Raw genomic sequence first — 19,824 nt, 5'->3', positions numbered from 1 at the left:
TAGCAATATGTACTAGAGCATTCAATTTCTCATTCTAGTAGTAATTCAGTCAATTCTAGCACATCGGCTTCAAACATGATCTCACAACATAATGATGACAAAGGTGATGATTGGGATGATGAATTTTAAAAAAAAAAGTGAAGAAAAAAAAGGGTGAGGTGCAAAAAAATAAATTAGATAGGTATTTGGAGGATGACGTTGAAGATAACCACCCCGAGTTTGACATTTTGAATCGGTGAAAATTGAAAGCATCCAAATATTATATTCTTTCATGTATGACTAAAGATATATTGATTGTTCTTGTATTTACTATATCATCTTAGTCTACATTTAGCATACGAGGTAGAATTCTAGATTCATTTTGTAGTTTTTTGAGTTCTACTACCGTTGAAGCTTTCATTTGTGCCCAAAATTAGTTTAGACATACTAAGCAAAATATTAATGACGTGCAAGTTTGAAATAAATGGAGCGAAAAAGATTAAGTCAAGTGTGTAATCTCTTATTTTATTTTTTATATTTGTATAAAATATTAATTAATTTTTGTGCAGACTTTAAGTGTTTGAGCGGTCGGTGTTGAAACTTCTTAAAGTATTATTATGTATTGTTATTTGATGATGTTAAATGAATTAATTTTATTATTTTCAGATATTTGATAATATCATATTAACTGTATTGAATATTTGAAATAAAAATAATATAAATAATAATTCTAAAAAAAAGATCAAATTTAAATGAATAATTCATTGGTACGAATTAAAAATAAAGTTTATAAATAAATTAGGTTGATTTAGATAAAAAATTATAAAGACAAAATTAAACCAAATACATCAAATTTAATTAGGTTGATTACTAAATTTCGTCAAACCGCCTATACCCCTATCCGTTATCATTAGTTAACAAGAGCGTATACGTTTCTTTTAGCTCCAGAATTCCTCCAACTCCAAATCCTCCTTTTTGTCTCTCTGAATTCCAATAGTTGTTGTGTTCTGAAGAGAGAACATGTCAAGCAATTCAGATGCAGCAGCAGCGACGGTGCATGCTCGTGGCCGTTTGGCCATGCTCGCTGCTCACCTCCTCCCCTTTGAACTCACTGATCACGACGCCCTCCGCCCTATCCCTCTCTCCGCTCAGTTGCCGCCGACGAACCTCGCCGGAAGTTTGACCGTCGTCGACGACAGAACCGGCAAGAAGTACCAGCTTCAGGTCTCCAAAGAAGGCACTGTCAAAGCTTCTGACCTCAAGAAGGTAAATTTCCTCCTCATCCATGAAATTTTCAATTTTGATCTTTGCTTTCTAAGGAATACTGGGTCTCCACCAATTCTGCTCCTTTCATCTTTGTTGAATTGTTTGCAAAATGGGTTTTTTTTCCCTATTCCTAGTTGCATGGTGAAATCTTAGGTGGGGTGGTTTGTGATTATAGTATGATTGTTTATGCTTACTTAACATCGAGTTTAGTTTTTGTGCATGCTCAGTTTAAATTTACACTACCAACCAATCAGAAACCATCTTAGCATAAAAGTCTACAAACTTAACATACAAGTAGTCTGTGATTGAATGAAAGTAGTATATACACTATTTACTCTTATTAGTTTAGTTATTGTTATGTTATGGGGTTTTTTGGATTTGCAGATATCGACTGGGAAGAATGACAAGGGACTCAAGCTTTATGATCCTGGCTATTTGAACACGGCTCCTGTTCGATCAGCAATTAGTTATATTGATGGTGATGAGGGGATTCTTAGATATAGAGGCTACCCTATTGAGGAGTTGGCAGAGAAAAGCACTTTCACGGAAGTGTCCTATCTCATAAGTGAGTGTTTTGTTTCATTGCAAATGTGTGTATGAGGCTTCTGTGGTGCTTGTGTATGATTAGATAAAACATTTTGACTGAGGATTCACTTAAACAGATTTTATGTTATTGAAGACAGTTAAATTTTGGCCTTAGTTCTGCTACTTGTTAATTATGTGCTTCGATATGTATGTAGCATGAATTCTTCTGAAATTTATTAACTTGCATCTTTGTTTCTGTTTTCAAGTGTATGGAAGTTTGCCTTCTGAAAGTCAGTTAGCAGAATGGGAGTTTGCTATATCTCAGCATTCGGCTGTTCCACAAGGAATTTTGGTGAGATTTTATGCTTTATCAAAACTAACTCTTATTGTGTTTTTATGTTCTCCAAATCCCATCTGCTAAGTGATAAACTTATTTTGTTTCAGTCAGTGAGCTTTTAGATTTGTAAAATGTAAACAACTTCCACTAATTGTTTTACTTCTTGAAATTTAGTATGCCAGTGGTATTTTATATTGTTAAAGAAATCTAGTAGCTCTTGAAGTGATCATATAAAATAAAATAGAAAGATTATGTTGTTTGCTTCTTTCAATGGAGTATGGGATTATTTATCTAACTGAGTAGTGGTATCATCTTACAATTGTTTTGTAGGATATCATACAGTCTATGCCCCATGATGCACATCCCATGGGTGTGCTTGTTAATGCCATGAGTGCTCTTTCTGTTTTTCACCCTGATGCAAATCCTGCTCTCAGAGTAAGTAACAAAAACTGCTGTCAAGTTACTCACTTTATGTTAGTAAGTTGAATTTCAATACAAATATGTAAATTGTCTATGCTTTGACTCCAAAGGACTCTGCAGTGAATGAGGGGGAATATTAGAGATTAGAGATACTGAGATAATAAAACTAATCTTGGAATTCCTTTGGGATGCTACCTCTTCCTGTGGGTTACTACAATGTACTTGTGAATGATACTCTTTCTCTTATTAGGATTCAACATTGTTTATTGTTATTGCTCTGTTATATACTTATATTCCTTTATGCAGATTTGACCCTTTTTCATTTAATTTTTTTTATAATTAATGCAGGGTCTTGATATTTATGACTCAAAGCAAATAAGAGACAAACAGATAACACGGGTTATTGGAAAGGTGTGCTTATTTGGTTCTTTCTTCTCCTTTCGCTGTTCTATCTCTGAAAACATGCAAATTATTTAGTTACTTGAATGATTCTAGCCCTGGTTTTATTGATTGTATCTTGGTGGATTTTGTCCACTATCCTCTCAACCCTATGATTATTTGTTATGTGTCCTACTGCTTTATTGCCATATCATATTTTCACTCCTTTTTATTTACTGCAGATAACAACAATTGCTGCTGCAGTTTATCTTAGAATGGCAGGAAGGCCACCTGTGCTTCCATCCAACCACCTTTCTTACACAGAGAACTTCCTATATATGCTAGATTCTTTGTATGTATGGTATTTTTGTGTTTGATCGTTAATTTGAATTAAGGCAACCTTGCTTTTTTATATTTAACTTTGCTTTATAGATTAATGGTAGTTTGAGTTTTTTGCTCATATATAACAAATCCATTTTTGTTTTTAAAAAGAGGTATAATTCAATCTTAAGTGATAGAATGGTAGCCACATACTAGCTGTTTTTTAGAGTTTTAACTTTTAACCCAATCTCCACTGTGCATACTTTCAGTGGTAATCGGTCATATAAACCCAATCCTCGGCTAACTCGTGTGCTAGACATTATCTTCATCCTGCATGCAGAACATGAAATGAATTGTTCTACATCTGCTGTCCGACACCTTGCATCAAGGTAGACATCTTACCTCAATACTACTTAAGCAATATAAAGCAAATATAAAACAGTCATATTGCTAAGCTATATATCTTATTCTTATTTCAGTGGCGTTGATGTATACACTGCTATTGCCGGGGCTGTTGGAGCTCTATATGGACCACTTCATGGTGGAGCTAATGAGGTAGCTATAAGTAGTTAATGAAGCAGTCATGATCTTTTATGTATTGCTAGGTTGAACATAGTGAATAAACACAAACACTATACTGTTATTTAATATGGGAACATGTTAATGTGACCATCAATTCTGCAGGCTGTCCTCAAAATGCTGAGTGAAATTGGAACTGTTCAGAACATCCCAGAGTTCATTGAAGGTGTCAAAGCCAGGTGGCTATTACAGTATTACTTTTTTCTGTTATCTAGTTTTTACTCTTTCCTTAGTTGTTAGCATTGCTTATACCCTGAAAGGATAGCATGATACCTGCTCTTTGCAGCAAGCAGAGAAAATGATAGTTTTAGTTGATATTTTTGTCCTGCGTTTTTCCTCCAGGAAACGCAAGCTCTCTGGTTTTGGACATCGAGTGTACAAAAACTATGATCCCAGGGCAAAGGTCTTAAGAAAACTGGCAGAGGAAGTGTTTTCCATTGTGGGCAGGGATCCTCTTATTGAGGTGTTTATCCATTTCGTATTTCCTGTGTCTCTTGCTGTTATATAATATTCCTTGATCTTGGTATGCTGGTCACGAGGCCTATGATCAGGGCTGTGAATACAGAGATAAAACTTCTACATTTAAAAATTTTCTTCCTCTTTTTGTATTTTTAATTTTGATTACAGAATAGTATGCATAGTGTGTATATTGTATATGTTTGTGCATATAGATAGTATTTACCTATACATGTCCACACATAATTAAATGTTTGTGCATTCAGGTTTGGCACCTATTGTGTCTACATGCATAATCATTAGATGCCTTGTTTGGTTTGAAAAAAAAAAAAGCAGATCAAGTCAAATGAAGATCTTAAGACATTAAAAATCTCTAGCAACACCTTTCATTTTTCAAATTTAAAGTATTACTAGGGTTTCTGGCACTATTTTTCCCTGACCAGGAAAGTACCTATATAATTTAACGTAGATTGGTCAGTATATGGACTTCAAAAGTTCTAACTTCTGTATATAATTATTTGATCGTTCAGGTGGCAGTTGCCTTGGAGAAGGTTGCACTATCTGATGAATATTTCATCAAGAGGAAGCTATATCCAAATGTTGACTTCTACTCTGGATTAATTTATAGGTAATCCATTATTTCTCCCAGTTATTCTAACTATGGAGGATAAAATATGCCCCCTCTCCCCCCCCCCCCCCCCCAAGAATACCATACAAGGCTTGAACTAATGGTTTTATGCAATCAGGGCCATGGGATTTCCACCAGAGTATTTCACTGTTTTATTTGCTATCCCTCGAATGGCTGGGTACTTGGCTCATTGGAGAGAGTCCTTGGATGATCCTGATACAAAGATTTTGAGACCTCAACAGGTTAATTTCTTTCTTTAAATCATTTTTCTTGCATATTAATATCATGCTTACTGTATTGTGCTAATGTAGCTGTACTTGTTGTATATCACTTGTTTTACTGGAAAATGGTTTTCAAGTTGTATCATGGCTGCATTATATTTCTTAACAGTGTTATTCTACCTGAAGATATACGACATGATAAGAAACTTGGGAGAACCACATGATAAAAACTAGCAGTTGTAGTTGGAGACAGGGCTTTCTAACCCTATACCAGAATCCCATACTTCCAATGTGGGATTCAAGTCCCTTATCTTGCAATTGAATCCAAACATCTCATCTCACTTTGCAGCACTTAGATTAGTTCCAAGTGAACACTGCAATGTCGGCATCACGATCTCCACTGCTCGTTTGCAGTTGAGAACATGGTGAAACCCTCTGATACCAATCGATAAGAAGTTTGAGAGAACCACACCACAAAAGTTAGCCATTGAAATTGGATCCTTTGTTATTTCAATCTCTTGCCTAGTTTCATCATATCTATTTTATGCTTCAGGTTTACGTTGGGGACTGGTTACGGCATTATACACCAGTCAATGTCAGGACTACATCAAGAGATGCTGACAAGCTTGGCGAGGTGTCCATATCAAATGCCTCAAAGCGGCGGCTTGCCGGATCCGGGGTATAGCTTACAGGCTCAATTTAGTTATATGAGCAAGATGACCAAAAGGTGATATATAATTCTCACGAACGTAAAGGGAGAAAATAATTCTTTGTTGATGGCTTTTTATAACCCAAAATTAACTTTGCTATGATCAGGATGACATTTCTCTGCATAAATAATGCTACTGGTGTCACATCCATCACCTACCAGAAGAACGATGCTGGTGTGATTTGTTGAGCCTTTATGTGAAAGTCACGTTTCAGTACTTCTACTTTCAAATTATTCGTTAATTGTCACAATGGAATAATAAACAGATAAGCATAGTTTACATATCTCATGGGAGCAGTACCATGTACAATTGATTAGCAAAACGTTTGTGTTAAAGAAATAAGAGAGTTTTCTGTGTACCAGTACAAATTATTTCTTCCCCCTCCCCCATATAAGTGGGTGCACTAATAAAGAAAATCTACTGAAATTTAATTAGCCTTTTTTTTCCTCTCAATATTTCATTTGGACTACGCGGCTAATAATCTATCTTTTAAAAATATTTTACTAAAAACATTTTAACAATATATCAAAAGAAATATTAGTAATACATTCGTTAACATACTTTATTGAACTCTTTTTTTATCATTAATTAATATTTATTTAAGAAATCATAAAATTTTGTAGGTCGCACTTTATTTAATGACTTTAACACATGATTTTGTAGCTTTAGATAAATTTAAGCAATAAATACTTTAGTGTTAGCAATCCTCACATGTCAACGTAAATTATAACTAATCTTTTTTTTTTTTAAAGGCAAAAAGAAGATTATTGAATAACCTAAATTAAGGCACCCCAATGTGATGGGAATTGTTCCATAACCATAGCTTCAAATTACGACTAGGGATGATAAGTATATTCGGATCATAGGAATATTGCAAAAATATCTGCAAGTAAGACAAATAATTACTGATAGTACTAGGATTGAGTATGAGACAGGTATATATCTGAAAAACACACACACATTAGTCTTTAATCTCTAACCGTATTACCATCAGAGAGTAAAGAACACTAAACATTTAATTAGAATTTTTGTTAAGTGATTAAAATATTAATTTTAACGATCAATGATAGGGATAGTAATATGGGACTGCAGGAAGTAAGGGGTCTGCATGAAGCAAAAAGCGTGAGACCAAAAAAGGAGGCAACAACAGGGATTACGTGGCTAGCTATGACACATGCTGCATGCATCGCACGTACATGAAGAGCGTAGTAGGATTCGTATCTTTCTGGAGTGCCTTTGTAGCAGGGAATAAGGGAATATCATTCTGTTAGGATATTCCCTGGATTTGTGTATTTTCTTGTTATTGCTGTCGGGAACTTGTCCCTTAGTAGCCCTTATATAGTGTAAGAAGCGCTTCTGCAATGCTATGCTAAAATTAATATATCAGAAAAGTTCTTCCCTTAATTCTCTCTCGCGCTCTCTTCTTCTCTCTTAGGAGGCTGCTTGGTCCTCCAACTCCAAGCTCTAACAATCACTAAGTTGGATGATTATTTTTATAATTTTCTTTATTTATGACCTGAGTTTAAATGAATCAATGTTATGTTTGTCTGTTTCAATTAAATTGTTTTTATTAACCTTATACATAAGTAAAATATAAACGAATACAGGTATGGATATATAAGTACCAACGTGTATAGGAATAAGATTAAAATTGTTATCTACATGGATATGAGACCAAGTATAGATATTATTTTTAAATGTTAGTATGGAAACAGATACTATAGGATCTTGTGTAGACCCTGTTTATTGTCATCCCTAACTATCACACCCCAAATTTTGTGCGAATGAGCAACAAGATAAAACTCTTTACATAGCTATTAATTTTAATTTTTTTTTCTCTTTTCTTGCATTGAATACACCACGAGTTTTGTATTAAGTATGTGGCATTAAGAAACTAATTTGACTTGTCTGATCCATCTGAATTAACGGTTACAGGATGATAGTTTTTTTCTGTTTCAACATGTGAGCCAGAGGAATCAGTATAAATACTAGGTATTGATATGCTATGTGTTCCGCTTGGAGTCTGCCAGAAGTGACTTCTTATACTCTTATGTTTGGAACTTGAGCTAATAGCTGAATATCCTGGATCAGAAAGTAGATCTTGAATGTCAGTCCAACCTTCAAGCATGCTCACTACTTGGGACATTGTTGGTCTAAGTGTAGGAGATGCATTAGTACATAAGAGAGCCACATTTAGCACCACCATGGCCTCCTCAGTTAAATATTCTGAACCCAAATTTGGATCAACCAGCTCCAGAAGACTCCCTCTCTCTTGCAAAACATATGCCTGAAAGAAACTCAAATTTTAGACCAAATTGATACTAAAACTCTAAAAAAAGAATATATATATATATATATATATATATATATATATATATATATGAGCAATTCTAGACCAAATAACTATACCTAAGAATAAAAGTGATTTAACATTTGCCGATAAAAACTAACAACTACCATTTGACAATAAAAAAAAGTGATTTAATGATTACATGATCACTGAAAAAAGTCAACTTTGTGATTTATCTTTTGAAAAAATCCCTCTCACTTGATATGCCCGTATATGTATGTGTGTATGTACGAACTAGTAAAATCAATAATCCATAGGTCTTGGTAACTTAGTATCTATTGTTTGTTTGAGCCTGTTATATTATGCATTAAGATAAATTCTAATTACCCAATCAAGAAGGTAAACAAAATCCTCGTTTGGCCTGAAATTTGTATTGCTCTTTCCACTGACAGTTTCCAGTGCAACCACCCCAAAGCTATAAACATCTGCTTTGTCAGTTAGATAGCCACGCATTGCATACTCAGGAGCCATGTAACCACTGCAAAAAAAAAAAGCATTTAGCATTGTTAAAATAATGGATTTGACTAAGAGTATACTTTACAGAATAAAGTACATCAATAACCATGGGTTAAATATTTAATGTTTGAAATCATAACTAACTTCAAAGTATGATACACATGCATTTGATTTTTACCATAATCTCCACTATTGATTAAAAATGGGTATTTTTTCAAGTGCACACTTTATCCTTTAATGTGTATTTTTTCATTATGGCAAATGGAAACCATCAGATAATATATATGTTACATATAAACTATTCAAGGGCTTCCATTTCTTAAGATTTTAGGAAAATGATCCTTGAATGAGATGTTCTTGCTGCTTATGTGTCTCTAATCTAGCTATAATTTTGGCACATGATTGAGTAGACATGTTTTTCCTACTTCCAAGCCCAAAAAGACTTTTTGCATGAAGGGATGTGTTAGAGATATAGGTCCTTGGCAATATAGACTTTATTCTTTTGTTTTTCATGGCAAACCAGTGGTGAAGCTTTCCTCCAAACTATTATCAAGATTGCAATGCCATGTTTTGATATGAAAACAAGAGAAATAGTAGCAAAATATGAACTTACATGGTTCCTGCAACTCGAGTGCTAATGTGGGTTTTCTCATCTTCAATAAGTTTTGCCAAACCAAAATCTGAGACTTTAGCATTAAAATCCTTGTCGAGCAATACATTACTTGCCTTAACATCCCTATGTATGATTTTTATTCTGGACTCTTCATGAAGATAAGCCAAAGCTTTAGCTATACCAAGACAAATTTTCTTCCTTGTTGGCCAGTCAAGTTTTGTTTTGTTTGGATCCCTGCCTGTATGTAATTGGGAGAAGGACAATCAGTTAGTTGGCTATATCAAATGTTTGATTCAAATGGCAAGTATGGCTAAAGTTTATTCATCATGAAGCTTACCAAAAAGAATGCGAGATAGACAATTGTTTTCCATGTACTCATATATCAGTATTAGCTGGTTGCCCTCCACACAACATCCATAAAGCTTAACAAGATTGGGATGTTGAAGTCCAGATATCAGTCCCATCTCATTCACAAACTCACGATTTCCTTGTTTAGATTTTGAAGAAAGCTGTTTTACTGCTATCATTGTACCATCTGATTGTTGGCCCTGCATTTTTTTCTTGCATTAGAATTACACAGGTACACATATCAAACTGCTGAAGTGCTGATTGGTCTAACAAATCTCCATTACACTTTAACCATCATGTACGTGGATAATTTTTCTCTTTCATTAACCCACGAAGGTTATATATGCTTGCTAATGAGTACAAAATACATTACAGAAATTATGATTAAATTGTAAGTGTTAAATTAGAATTGAATGGAGATATAGAGACCACGAAGTGTGTCTTCTATTTCAATCCAAATCAAGTAACAAATAAATTAACCATAAGATGGAATATGTAGCCAAGAATGGAAGATCAAAATACCTTGTATACACAACCAAAGCCACCTTCGCCAATTTTATTCAGTGCATCAAAGTTTTTGGTTGCTGCTTTGATTTGTCTTAGTGTAAATAATCCCGTCTGCAGATCTATGCCCCTGAGCTCTGAAAATAAAAAACAAAAGATTGGAAATTTGGATTCAACAAGAAAGTTTATAACTTTCTCTACAATATCTGCCACATAGTTCATTTCATTTCTATCTAGTATATAAATATATAGGGCAGGCAAGTATACTCTCGTATGTTCTCTTAAAGCCTTGACTTTGGTGAAATGGAGAAATATCATAAATTACAAATCTTATATAGAAGTAAATTGTTGCACTTCAGTTTTATGACATTTGAATAAAGTTTCCAGAAATATTTATTTAAAAAATTGTTGAAGAAGCTCAGGCAAATACTGCTGGATACAGAAAAGATGTTGTGTTGGAAACAAATGGAAATATTTGTTCTAACTAAAAGAATTGGAAGAACTTGGGGGCATATTCCATACCTTTATACACTGGATCTTTGCCTCCTAACCATCCCATCCTCCTCAAGATAACCAGCACCAGAAGAACAACCACTAAAACACCAGCTACTATGATGATGGCCAGTATGAGATAAGTTCTTTTGCCTTCCCCTGATGGAGGTTTAAAATCTGTGCAAGGGAAAAATATTTACTTTTAGCTTTTGCATAAATGAAGAACAAAACTGATAGAACTGGATCAGATAAAAGGAAAGAATGATGAATTTTATTGATAACAGAACTCTAGTGGAGGTCTTGTAGAGGTAGACATAAATGGTAATCTTTCCCTTTTACTACAATTTTTAAATTCATAATGGATTATGGTTTCAACTGCAGTCTTATCAAGTCAGATAAAGCACTGACACTAAGATGCATGATAATGTGACTTACTAGGGTTTACTGAAATAGCAGATACTAGAGGTCCATAAACTCCTCTTGTGGGTATGCCAGTGGTTCCTTTTCCAGCCCAATAGAAGTGAATCTTCAAAGTATGTTGGGTGACAGAAGCATTAAATGTCTTCTCAATTGACTTGCCAGTACCACCAGCTTCTCTTCGGATATCAAAGTCTTTCAGCACTAAATTCCCCTTAATTTTAGGACATAATAATATATTTCATATACATCAATGCACAACTCAGTGCAAATCAATTATTTAGCATCATTTGCAAATCAAGCAAGTAATTGTTACCTGGATATAGACGTCAAATACTCGCCTTCCAAGACTGTTAAGGGACCTATCATTGATGAAAATAATCTCTGCAAAGTGAAGCTTAACTGTGTAATTTCCATTTATTAGGCAGAGACCATAGTATGTGAGAGCAAGGGGAGAAACACGTGCTGTTGTGTATAGTTTTGAATTGAGTGCAGAGACATTAAGTCTAGAAGTATTGGCCACAATATATGGATCAGAGTCAATATCATTGTCCATGAAATTTCCAGTGCTACTAAGAGCCCAATCCTGGCTAGTGTAATATAACATTGCAGCACCCTTTTGTTCTCTGTCAGCTTCATAAATATTACCACTAACATTTGCTTCGTTTCCACCACAATTAATGTTCAGGGAGTACCGATCTATTGACAAAACAATGACAAACAGGGTTGAAAAGAAAGAATACTCACTGTAAAATCTTTCAAATTGTAATGGTCTAATGATAAAGATAGACAACTGCGTAGAAAGGTAAAATTCGCAAAGAACGCAACATATTCAATGGTTGTAATAAAAAAGAATAAAATGTCAATACAATCATGCAATGGTTGTAATAAAAAAGCATATCGAATTATCTTCCAGTTTAAGTTTCTTAGAATTAGTCAACCTATTTATTTCAAATCATTAGAAAAGGAGGAAATTAGTCTTAACCACTTAAGAAAAACAGTTATATTCTTGTTTCTTCCCTAATGGACATTTATCCTTCTCACTTTATTTTGTTTTATTTGAATTTCTGTACAAATCTGAGCTTAAGATTGTTAGCAAAGAAGTAGGCATTGAACTTTTGCGTAAATAGAATCATACACAAAATCATGTTATATGACTATCTTAATTTTTTCTTTTGGTATGAAATCATGTTCAGTTGAAAGTTTCTCATCAACTTATTTCACTCAATTTCAGGTCACAGAATTTGAGTCAATATTTAAACCAGCCCATCAGATCATAGAAGTAATTTAAAACTTGTAGTATGGTCACATACTTACATTGGCTAGGTGAAGCAGTGCATAGAAAGTTCTTTTTTAAGCATGAATTAATCTTAGTTCTGCAACAAAGAGAGAAATTTAAGGTTATATTCTAGGGCTACTACCAAAAACCAAATTTTACAGAAAATATTCCAAAGACAACAGCTTACTGTGTATTTACAGATGAAGAGTAGCTCTCAACAAGGTTTCTGGAAAAACAAAAAAAAATGTTGCAGTGATAACTGATAACTAATTGAAGACAACTTTTACTCAAAGCTTAAATAAAATAAAAATTTACACGCTCCCGCGTTGACATTCAGTTGGGCTTGAGCTGTCCCAGGAGAAGTTATTGTCAGAGATATCACTGTGCACCAAAATATATAATAAAAGATGTTAATCTCATGTTGCTAAAGGAGTGGTTATTTAATTTCAGATGCAGACATCAACAGCTTGAAGATCCCACAGAGCATATTTTTAAAGAACAACACCTGTGAGTCATGAATTAACTCACATGACCCGCTCTCTACTTATAATTTTTTAAAATATTCATTATATACAACTTTTAAAATTGTAAAATTTAATATTACTGAAAATTATTTAAATTATTTTTTAACCTCTATTGTTATTATATTATATTTTTTGTCATATATTTCACTTTTTTTATTTAAAATCTCACTTTCTCTATTTCTTTTTATTATATAATGTAAAATATTAAATTCAATTGTTGAGAACACAAGCAACTTTAATAAATGAAATTTATATGCGGGATTTGATATATAAAAACAATTTGCTGCATTTATGACAAAAAGCATTAGATTCTGTGAGGCATGGTTTCGAGTCCCATTCCCTTCAAATATAGAGTATAAGTCATCTAACTATATATTTTTTTTTTCATTTTCTCAATGGATTTGTTGAAAAAAATTTCTCATGATGGAACTTAATATAAGACTTGGCTTGTTGTTATTGAATTCTAAATGCTCTAAAACATATCAATCTACACACACTACAGTGTATATTTCTTGGTGCCTTATTCACTGAAGCAAATATTAAGATGAAAGACTGAAAATTGAGACACAACAATTCAAGTATTTAACGCACATATTTTCGTTATTTGCGAGGACCCATCGAGGTATTATCCCTGATAATTTGTTCCCGGTAAGATACCTGCAGTGTTTAATACATTTTGTTTCGTCAAAATTAAAAATGAAATGTATCAATAACACATTTTATTCAACGCATCCACTTACATGAAGTCTACTTTGTCAAGTTGGGCAAAAGATTCGGGTATCTCTCCACTCAAGCCATTGTAACTCAAATCTCTACAGCAACGAAGATAAATAAATGAACTTGTTTTATGTGATGAAAGGGTTAATAATTTTTTTATCATAAAAAAATGCATTTTATCTTCAACTTTAAGATGTTCATAAATATAAGCATGTTCTACATTTTATAGCTGTCTTTATAATCTTCCTTCAGTATTATTCAAACAAAGTGATATGGTGTTCATCTATAGCAAGGTTTATGTTAGAAGTTCATAAGGGACACATGAATCATCAGAGCAACAACCATTCAACTTAGAAAAATTAGTCTACACAGGAAAGACTATAGACATATCTGTTTCATTTTTGCTTCTCTCTGAATGAAGTTTAGTGCTAGCTAGTTAGTAATTACCCATGTTCACGGCTATAAACAAAATGATACCATAACTGACCTTACAAAACCTTGTACCTGGAAAAAAAAATATTTCCGATCTAACTAAAATTATAGAACATTATTATGAGCGTAGTGTCAATATTATAATTTATATGAAAATATGGCTTAGACAACTTTGAATTGATTCTATGAGATCTTCTCAAGTGGAGCATGATCCTCAGAGTAATATATATCATGTTGTCAAAACTGTTGTAAGTTACTTGTTGAACAACTTACAAGATTTTCAGTTTTTCCATTCTCCCAATATATTCTGGGATTTCTCCTTTAATCATGCATTTTCTCAATACCCTGCATTATGATGTCCAAATAAAATATAGGTCATTTTTATAAAGACTTCAAGAGAAAGAAGCATTTAAGTCATTCAACTTACAGTGTCTTCATGGATTTCAAGTTATTTAGTGGTGGGAAAGCTGAGCTTTTACTACCTTTTAGGTCAGTTATCCTCCTAAGTATCAAAGAATAAATAAGACAATCACTTAACATATTCATTTTCTATGATCAAAACATAAATAAAATAAAGAATTACAAACATACAAATCACTTAATCTTGTCAAGGCAGAAATGCTAGAAGGTATGGGACCCTCAAGAGAGCAACCGTGCATATGCCTGTAACCCCAAAAGAAAAAAGTTAGCATGATAAAGTAGTTTATACAACAAATACAAGAAAAAACGAGGTAGGAAACTTACAGCTTTTCAATCAATGTCCAACTACTAATGAAATCAGGAATCTTCCCAAGGAAATTATTGTCACTTATCCTCCTAAAATGTGTTTCCCAAAGGTTAATCAGTATGCAAAGAAATGTCAAAATTTAAATGTAACAACAATAAAAGAACATAAGTGATAAACAAAGCTACAGATTCTTTAGTTTTGTAGCTCCTTATATGAATTGATTAAGAAACCTGCAGTGACTTGCATTAACACCTCACTACCTAATATTAAATAGAATCAAAGTGGCTCATCTTTGTGCATCTTTAACTGTCAGATTGTAACCATGTGCTAGAATATGTCAAATTGATAAGAACTTACAAATCAATCAACTTGGTTAACTTGGAAAGCACGGGTGGCAATGCTCCTGTGAATCCATTGGATGACAGAACGCTAAACAAACATGATTTACTCATGTTAAAACACTACAGAATAATATGTGAGGGGGAAATAGAAGCAGATACTGAGATTCCAAATTTCCAATAAGCACAGAAAGAAGATCAAAAGAATTACAGTTTTTCTAAATTGGTCAACTTCCCAATCTCTGTTGGAATGTGGCCAGAAAATTGATTTCCTTCAATACTCCTGTAACATTCATACAAATATTTAATTTAAACAAAGCTGCAGAAATAAATTGGAAATTATAATAAACCAGCAATCCTGGATCACCTATTCCTAGCTTCCTTTAGGTAAAAGCAAATATGTTGGCAAAAGGTAAAAGTCACCTTTAGATATTCCAAATATATCTTTCACTTTTTTTTTTCTATTTTTCTTTAAAAGTGCATTCAATTTATGACTAAGCTACGTGATGGAGTAAACTAACAATTCATTTGAAAATAAAGAAACGATTTCAACATACAAGTTTCTGAGGGTTGTGATATTGGTGAGAACTTTGGGGAATGGCCCTGACAATTTGTTTCCCATTAAAGAGCTGCACATTCAATTCACAAGAATCTTTAGTGTCACTCTCAAGTTGTTTACAGTATACAGAAGAAATTGAAGAGACAATGTAGAGAAACCAAAGGGTGCAAAGCAGAAAGTTCTTACAGCTCAACCAAGCGCATGGTACCCCATTGTGGAGGTATAGAACCAGTGATGATGTTACGACTAAGGTCTCTGTTTGAAAGTGCAAGACAAAGTTACTGGACTTCACCATTCCATAGGGAACATCATGCAGAGCAAAAAAAAAGTCATGGTTTCAAAACCGAGATTTGATATCTTACAATTTTTGGAGATAATGAAGCTTGGAAAACTCTGGTGAGAGACTACCTGACAGATTCTGAGCTTTCCAGTATCTGTTCATTTAGAATATGAAATAAAAAGCAGAAATTCAGAATTTATAATTATATGGTCGTCAACATGATTATTCCAAGATTTCCAATCAATAAACAAATACAGTACATGAAATGAGCAAAGAAACAATCTTGTGAGTCCCTTATGTACAAAAGTTTGGAAGTCCTCACAAACAGATTAAATCTAAAAAAATTAACCAAAGTAGAATTTAGAATTAATTCAAGAATTTAATTAGAATGTATTGACAGTATTAAAGTATCTTACACTATCAAGCAATCATAGGTTGCTATTTATGTTAAAATTATTGACTTTTGTAATAGTTATCTAAAAACTAATTGTTACCTATGAAAAATAATACTACATATTTTTTGTCATTGACCTGTCTGTGAGACTAGTGATTAGTACCCCTTCTGTGGTAACCATCAATAATCGATCTAGTGTTCAGTAAACCCTTTCCCATTCTTTGAACATATATTAATCAACATTTCCTATTTAAAAAATCAACAAATTACTTTTTACTAGACAAAGTTCGACGTAAACAACAAAAAAACTAGTTTGAAGCAACAAATGAAAATTAAAAATTTTAAGAAAATTTTGACAAGAAAAAAGGATAAAGACAGCACATCCTTTTCAAAGTCAAAGATTTGCAACTTGCATAAGGTTGATTGAGTTGTCGATCGAGACCCGTGTCCGACATTTCAAACTTAATTTTTTTGTATGTTAATGAGTTCTGGTACTTAAACATAATGAAATCAACATTATACATGATAAGTATATAATTAATTTTGTCTCTCAAAAAAAAATTGTCACTTACTTATTTTTATTTTTTATTTTTCTGCTATACATTTATTTAAAAAATATAATCCAAGAAACATTTTCCTCTCTTCACAAAAAAAAAAAAAGAAAAATTTTCCTCTCTTAAAAAAAAAGAAACATTTTCCTCTTCTCATTTAGTGCTACGCGTTACTTTGACGAGCCACAACCACAAATGTGCATGATTAAGATTCGCGATGTTCAACTTTTTTAAGAAGGCAGGATATGCATAAATCTTTGGAAATATTCTAGGTAAAAAGAAAATTAGTAGAAAAACACCCATTACCCTTTTCTTCCTTTTTGCTTCAATTAAAAAAGTTCTTGGAATCCAGCTATGAAAACATGAATTTATAACTGAACAATTTTTTTCTCTTAAAAAAAATATGTAAATGCACGTGAAAGTTAGATGGTAACTTCGGGTGCTGTCTGTAGTAATAAAAAAAAATAGTTGAAGCAATATGGCGGCGAAGATTAATTAATTAATCAAAACTTGAAGAAAATCATCTTCATTTTCCTACGTGCAAATGTGATTCCATGTGATTATCTTCCATAATCTGAGTTCTCGAAAACACAAAGAATCTGTAGGGATTGGACCTAAAACTTGATTGAAACAAAAGGAGAGAGAAAGAGCATTACATGCTTACAACATGGCAAGAAGAATTGTGATTGAAGGAACAATCACATATCACAGAACTCATCACAAAGGCTTTCCTAGCATCAGGCACATTCCAATTCCCTTTTCCACTGCAAGGATCCACCCCAAAGTTCCAGTCTTTCTTCCCAATCTTGCTTCCTATTTCCTTTAATGCCTTCACTGCACACAATTCAACCAAATCAACTTCATCGATCAGAGAAAAAACAAACAACATTCAAATGAGTCTTACGGTACCACAGATGCATATGCATAGAATTAGAAGCTATGATGAAATGAAACAACCAATCCATGATTTTCTTTTGCTGTCCATAGATCCAAACAAAAGAAATGAGTGAGACAAGACCACTTTTGACTTTGCCTCACTTTTGCAACTCTATGTTCCAATCCAAAACATGGGAAAGTAGAAAGGATTATAAACTAATTTATGAAGTATGAACTGATTTGATACGAGTATAAAAAGTGTGTGAACAGCAATAAGTGAAGGAATGAGTTTTACCCTCTTGAGTGTTGAGCTTGGGAGTGGCTGCAGAAGCCAAGTGTGAGAGGAAAATCAATGAAGTGGAACCAAGGAGGAGTAAAAAGAGCATCTTGGAATAATCTAAGTTGGTCTCCATGAAAGTGTTTTCACTCTTTGGTTGTTCAAGCAGGAAGAAAATGATAGGAAGTGAGTCAGAGACTATTGTATGCTATCAGATGAGGATAGACACTGGGTTGCATAAGTGGTCATGTTGGTAGCTTTTGTACTCTGGTTGGGAGCATGTGACAAAAAAACAAAAAACTATGCCAAACCCAAAATGAGTATTTATATTGTGCATTGCATTTTTTTTTGTAGTGAAAATATCTGTAAAATGCTCAGTTGCAACTTGATGGAAGACAACTTGGCAAAGGATCCAGAGTTAATTCTGATCCTTCTAATGAGGGGTTAATGCCTCTTATATCTTAGTTAACAACCTTCCTAAAAAGGATCTCTTAATGTAGAAGTAGTTGAATAGTCTTGAATGAATCAATTAAATTGTTTGTGGTTATATAGTAATAATTTTCTGGTGAGTTTCTGCTAATAGTTTTAAAATGTAATTCACCCCCACCCAATTTTATTACTTTTAAGGATAGACCACCCAAATCAATTTTATTACTAGCTTTAAGCACAAACCATCTTACCCAATTTTATTACTTTAAGCATAAACCGAAAAAAGTTACAAGGGAGAACGGGGTTTGCAATCCTATCGCGTGGGAAACGTGCGTTTGAGATGCTAAGGAAAAAGCCCAAAGTTGGATGTGGGAAATGTATTCAAACATTAATTATAGAATTCGGATTGGTTGCGTTGTGGCCATATCTAGATATCGCTTGCCTTCCCAGGGTTAAAAAAAGAAGAAAGAAAAACTCCAAAATTTAGATTAAGAATATTTAAAATTAAATCAAGTCTCCTGCTATAGTAGTATAACTTCTACTCTTTTTTTGCAATTTAAAAGAAACTAAAAGTTATTTTTGTGATTTACATTTGAGTTGTGTGGATAAGAATTAAAACAGACTAAATCATTCACAAAAATTGTAAAAAAAAATATTCATAGGAATAAAAAATACTGAAGATTTATAACCATTCATACATTACATTCTGTATAACTAATTGGTTAGACTCTTTTGGTTGTAATTTTCAAATTTCTAATAAGAAATGAGCAACATAGCTCGGAATGGTGAGACTAGATAACATTTTTTTTTTCTTTTTTCAATTTTCACAACTCCCTCGAGCGTCGTATTGCATTGCCTCCAACGTTTATCTTCAATTGAAAGAAAAGCAGGGTATTTTGTCTATGCAGAATTGACCATCAGAATTCAACATTAGAATAGTTGGATCTGTTAATTTAATTTGGAAGTGTTAAACGCACTACATAAGTTTGCATCTATTCATGATTCACGTATCTTTGTTATCCTTATGGCTAAATACATAAAGACGTATGTGGTTGATTCTTGATTTAATTGTATATTTAATATTTTAATTGAATATATCTCAACCTAGCTCTAGTCCAAATTTGACATATTTTAATTTTGTAAAGAAAAAAAAAATTATTAAAATTTTTAGAAAAAATAAATCCGAATATTTTCAATTTTATGAGAAAAAAAATCATATTTAACCTAAATTTAAAAGTTGATTTTAGTTTCTACAAAATTTAACGTTTAATTTTGGTCTTCATAAAATCCAAAAGCTTAATTTTAAGTCCTCATAAAAATTAAAAAGTTGATTTTAATGCTCTTAAAAATGTAAAATATTATATTTTTATTTTTTAATATAATAACATAATATTCATAACACTGTAATTATTCCATTTTATCCTAAAAGAAGAGTTACGGA

The 19,824-nt window shown here is 32.9% G+C and overlaps 2 protein-coding genes across 6 annotated transcripts; one reads left to right on the top strand and one right to left on the bottom strand.

The window, feature by feature from the left end:
* Positions 1-870: 870 nt before the first annotated feature.
* On the top strand, positions 871-7,224 carry LOC114385157 (citrate synthase, glyoxysomal-like). 3 transcript variants are annotated; one of them, XR_003660848.1, is made up of 15 exons: positions 871-1,245; positions 1,630-1,810; positions 2,037-2,122; positions 2,438-2,542; positions 2,876-2,938; positions 3,148-3,257; positions 3,496-3,615; positions 3,706-3,781; positions 3,911-3,984; positions 4,148-4,268; positions 4,792-4,889; positions 5,008-5,131; positions 5,664-5,837; positions 5,927-5,958; positions 5,995-6,188. XR_003660848.1 is itself a non-coding variant. In XM_028345158.1 (14 exons), exons 1-13 carry the CDS (start codon positions 1,000-1,002, stop codon positions 5,793-5,795), a joined length of 1,536 nt encoding a protein of 511 aa, XP_028200959.1. In that variant the 5' UTR covers positions 871-999; the 3' UTR covers positions 5,796-5,837; positions 6,913-7,224. The 3 variants fall into 3 exon arrangements, 2 of the variants coding, with proteins under 2 accessions (XP_028200959.1, XP_028200958.1); XM_028345158.1 differs by lacking the exons at positions 5,927-5,958; positions 5,995-6,188 and adding an exon at positions 6,913-7,224; XM_028345157.1 differs by having other exon boundaries at positions 5,927-6,246.
* Positions 7,225-7,489: 265 nt separating this feature from the next.
* On the bottom strand, positions 7,490-18,245 carry LOC114385156 (probable LRR receptor-like serine/threonine-protein kinase At1g07650). Of its 3 annotated transcripts, XM_028345154.1 has the most exons (24): positions 17,973-18,245; positions 17,458-17,635; positions 15,939-16,010; positions 15,763-15,831; positions 15,575-15,646; positions 15,229-15,300; positions 15,037-15,108; positions 14,697-14,768; positions 14,544-14,615; positions 14,380-14,454; positions 14,226-14,297; positions 13,544-13,615; positions 13,395-13,460; positions 12,595-12,660; positions 12,467-12,505; positions 12,318-12,376; positions 11,317-11,699; positions 11,019-11,214; positions 10,614-10,760; positions 10,110-10,228; positions 9,577-9,787; positions 9,240-9,477; positions 8,498-8,648; positions 7,490-8,107 (listed from the first exon to the last, which is right to left on the bottom strand). In XM_028345154.1, exons 1-24 carry the CDS (start codon positions 18,088-18,090, stop codon positions 7,715-7,717), a joined length of 3,084 nt encoding a protein of 1,027 aa, XP_028200955.1. In that variant the 5' UTR covers positions 18,091-18,245; the 3' UTR covers positions 7,490-7,714. The 3 variants fall into 3 exon arrangements, with proteins under 3 accessions (XP_028200955.1, XP_028200956.1, XP_028200957.1); XM_028345155.1 differs by lacking the exon at positions 17,973-18,245 and having other exon boundaries at positions 15,763-15,862; positions 15,985-16,010; positions 17,458-17,528; XM_028345156.1 differs by lacking the exons at positions 17,458-17,635; positions 17,973-18,245 and having other exon boundaries at positions 15,763-15,857; positions 15,985-16,010.
* Between the last annotated feature and the right edge of the window lie 1,579 nt (positions 18,246-19,824).

Source organism: Glycine soja, chromosome 14 (assembly GCF_004193775.1).
Source record: "Glycine soja cultivar W05 chromosome 14, ASM419377v2, whole genome shotgun sequence".
NCBI lineage: Eukaryota > Viridiplantae > Streptophyta > Magnoliopsida > Fabales > Fabaceae > Glycine > Glycine soja.
Note: the sequence above shows the minus strand (reverse complement) of the source record. Positions and strands in the feature narration are given on the sequence as shown.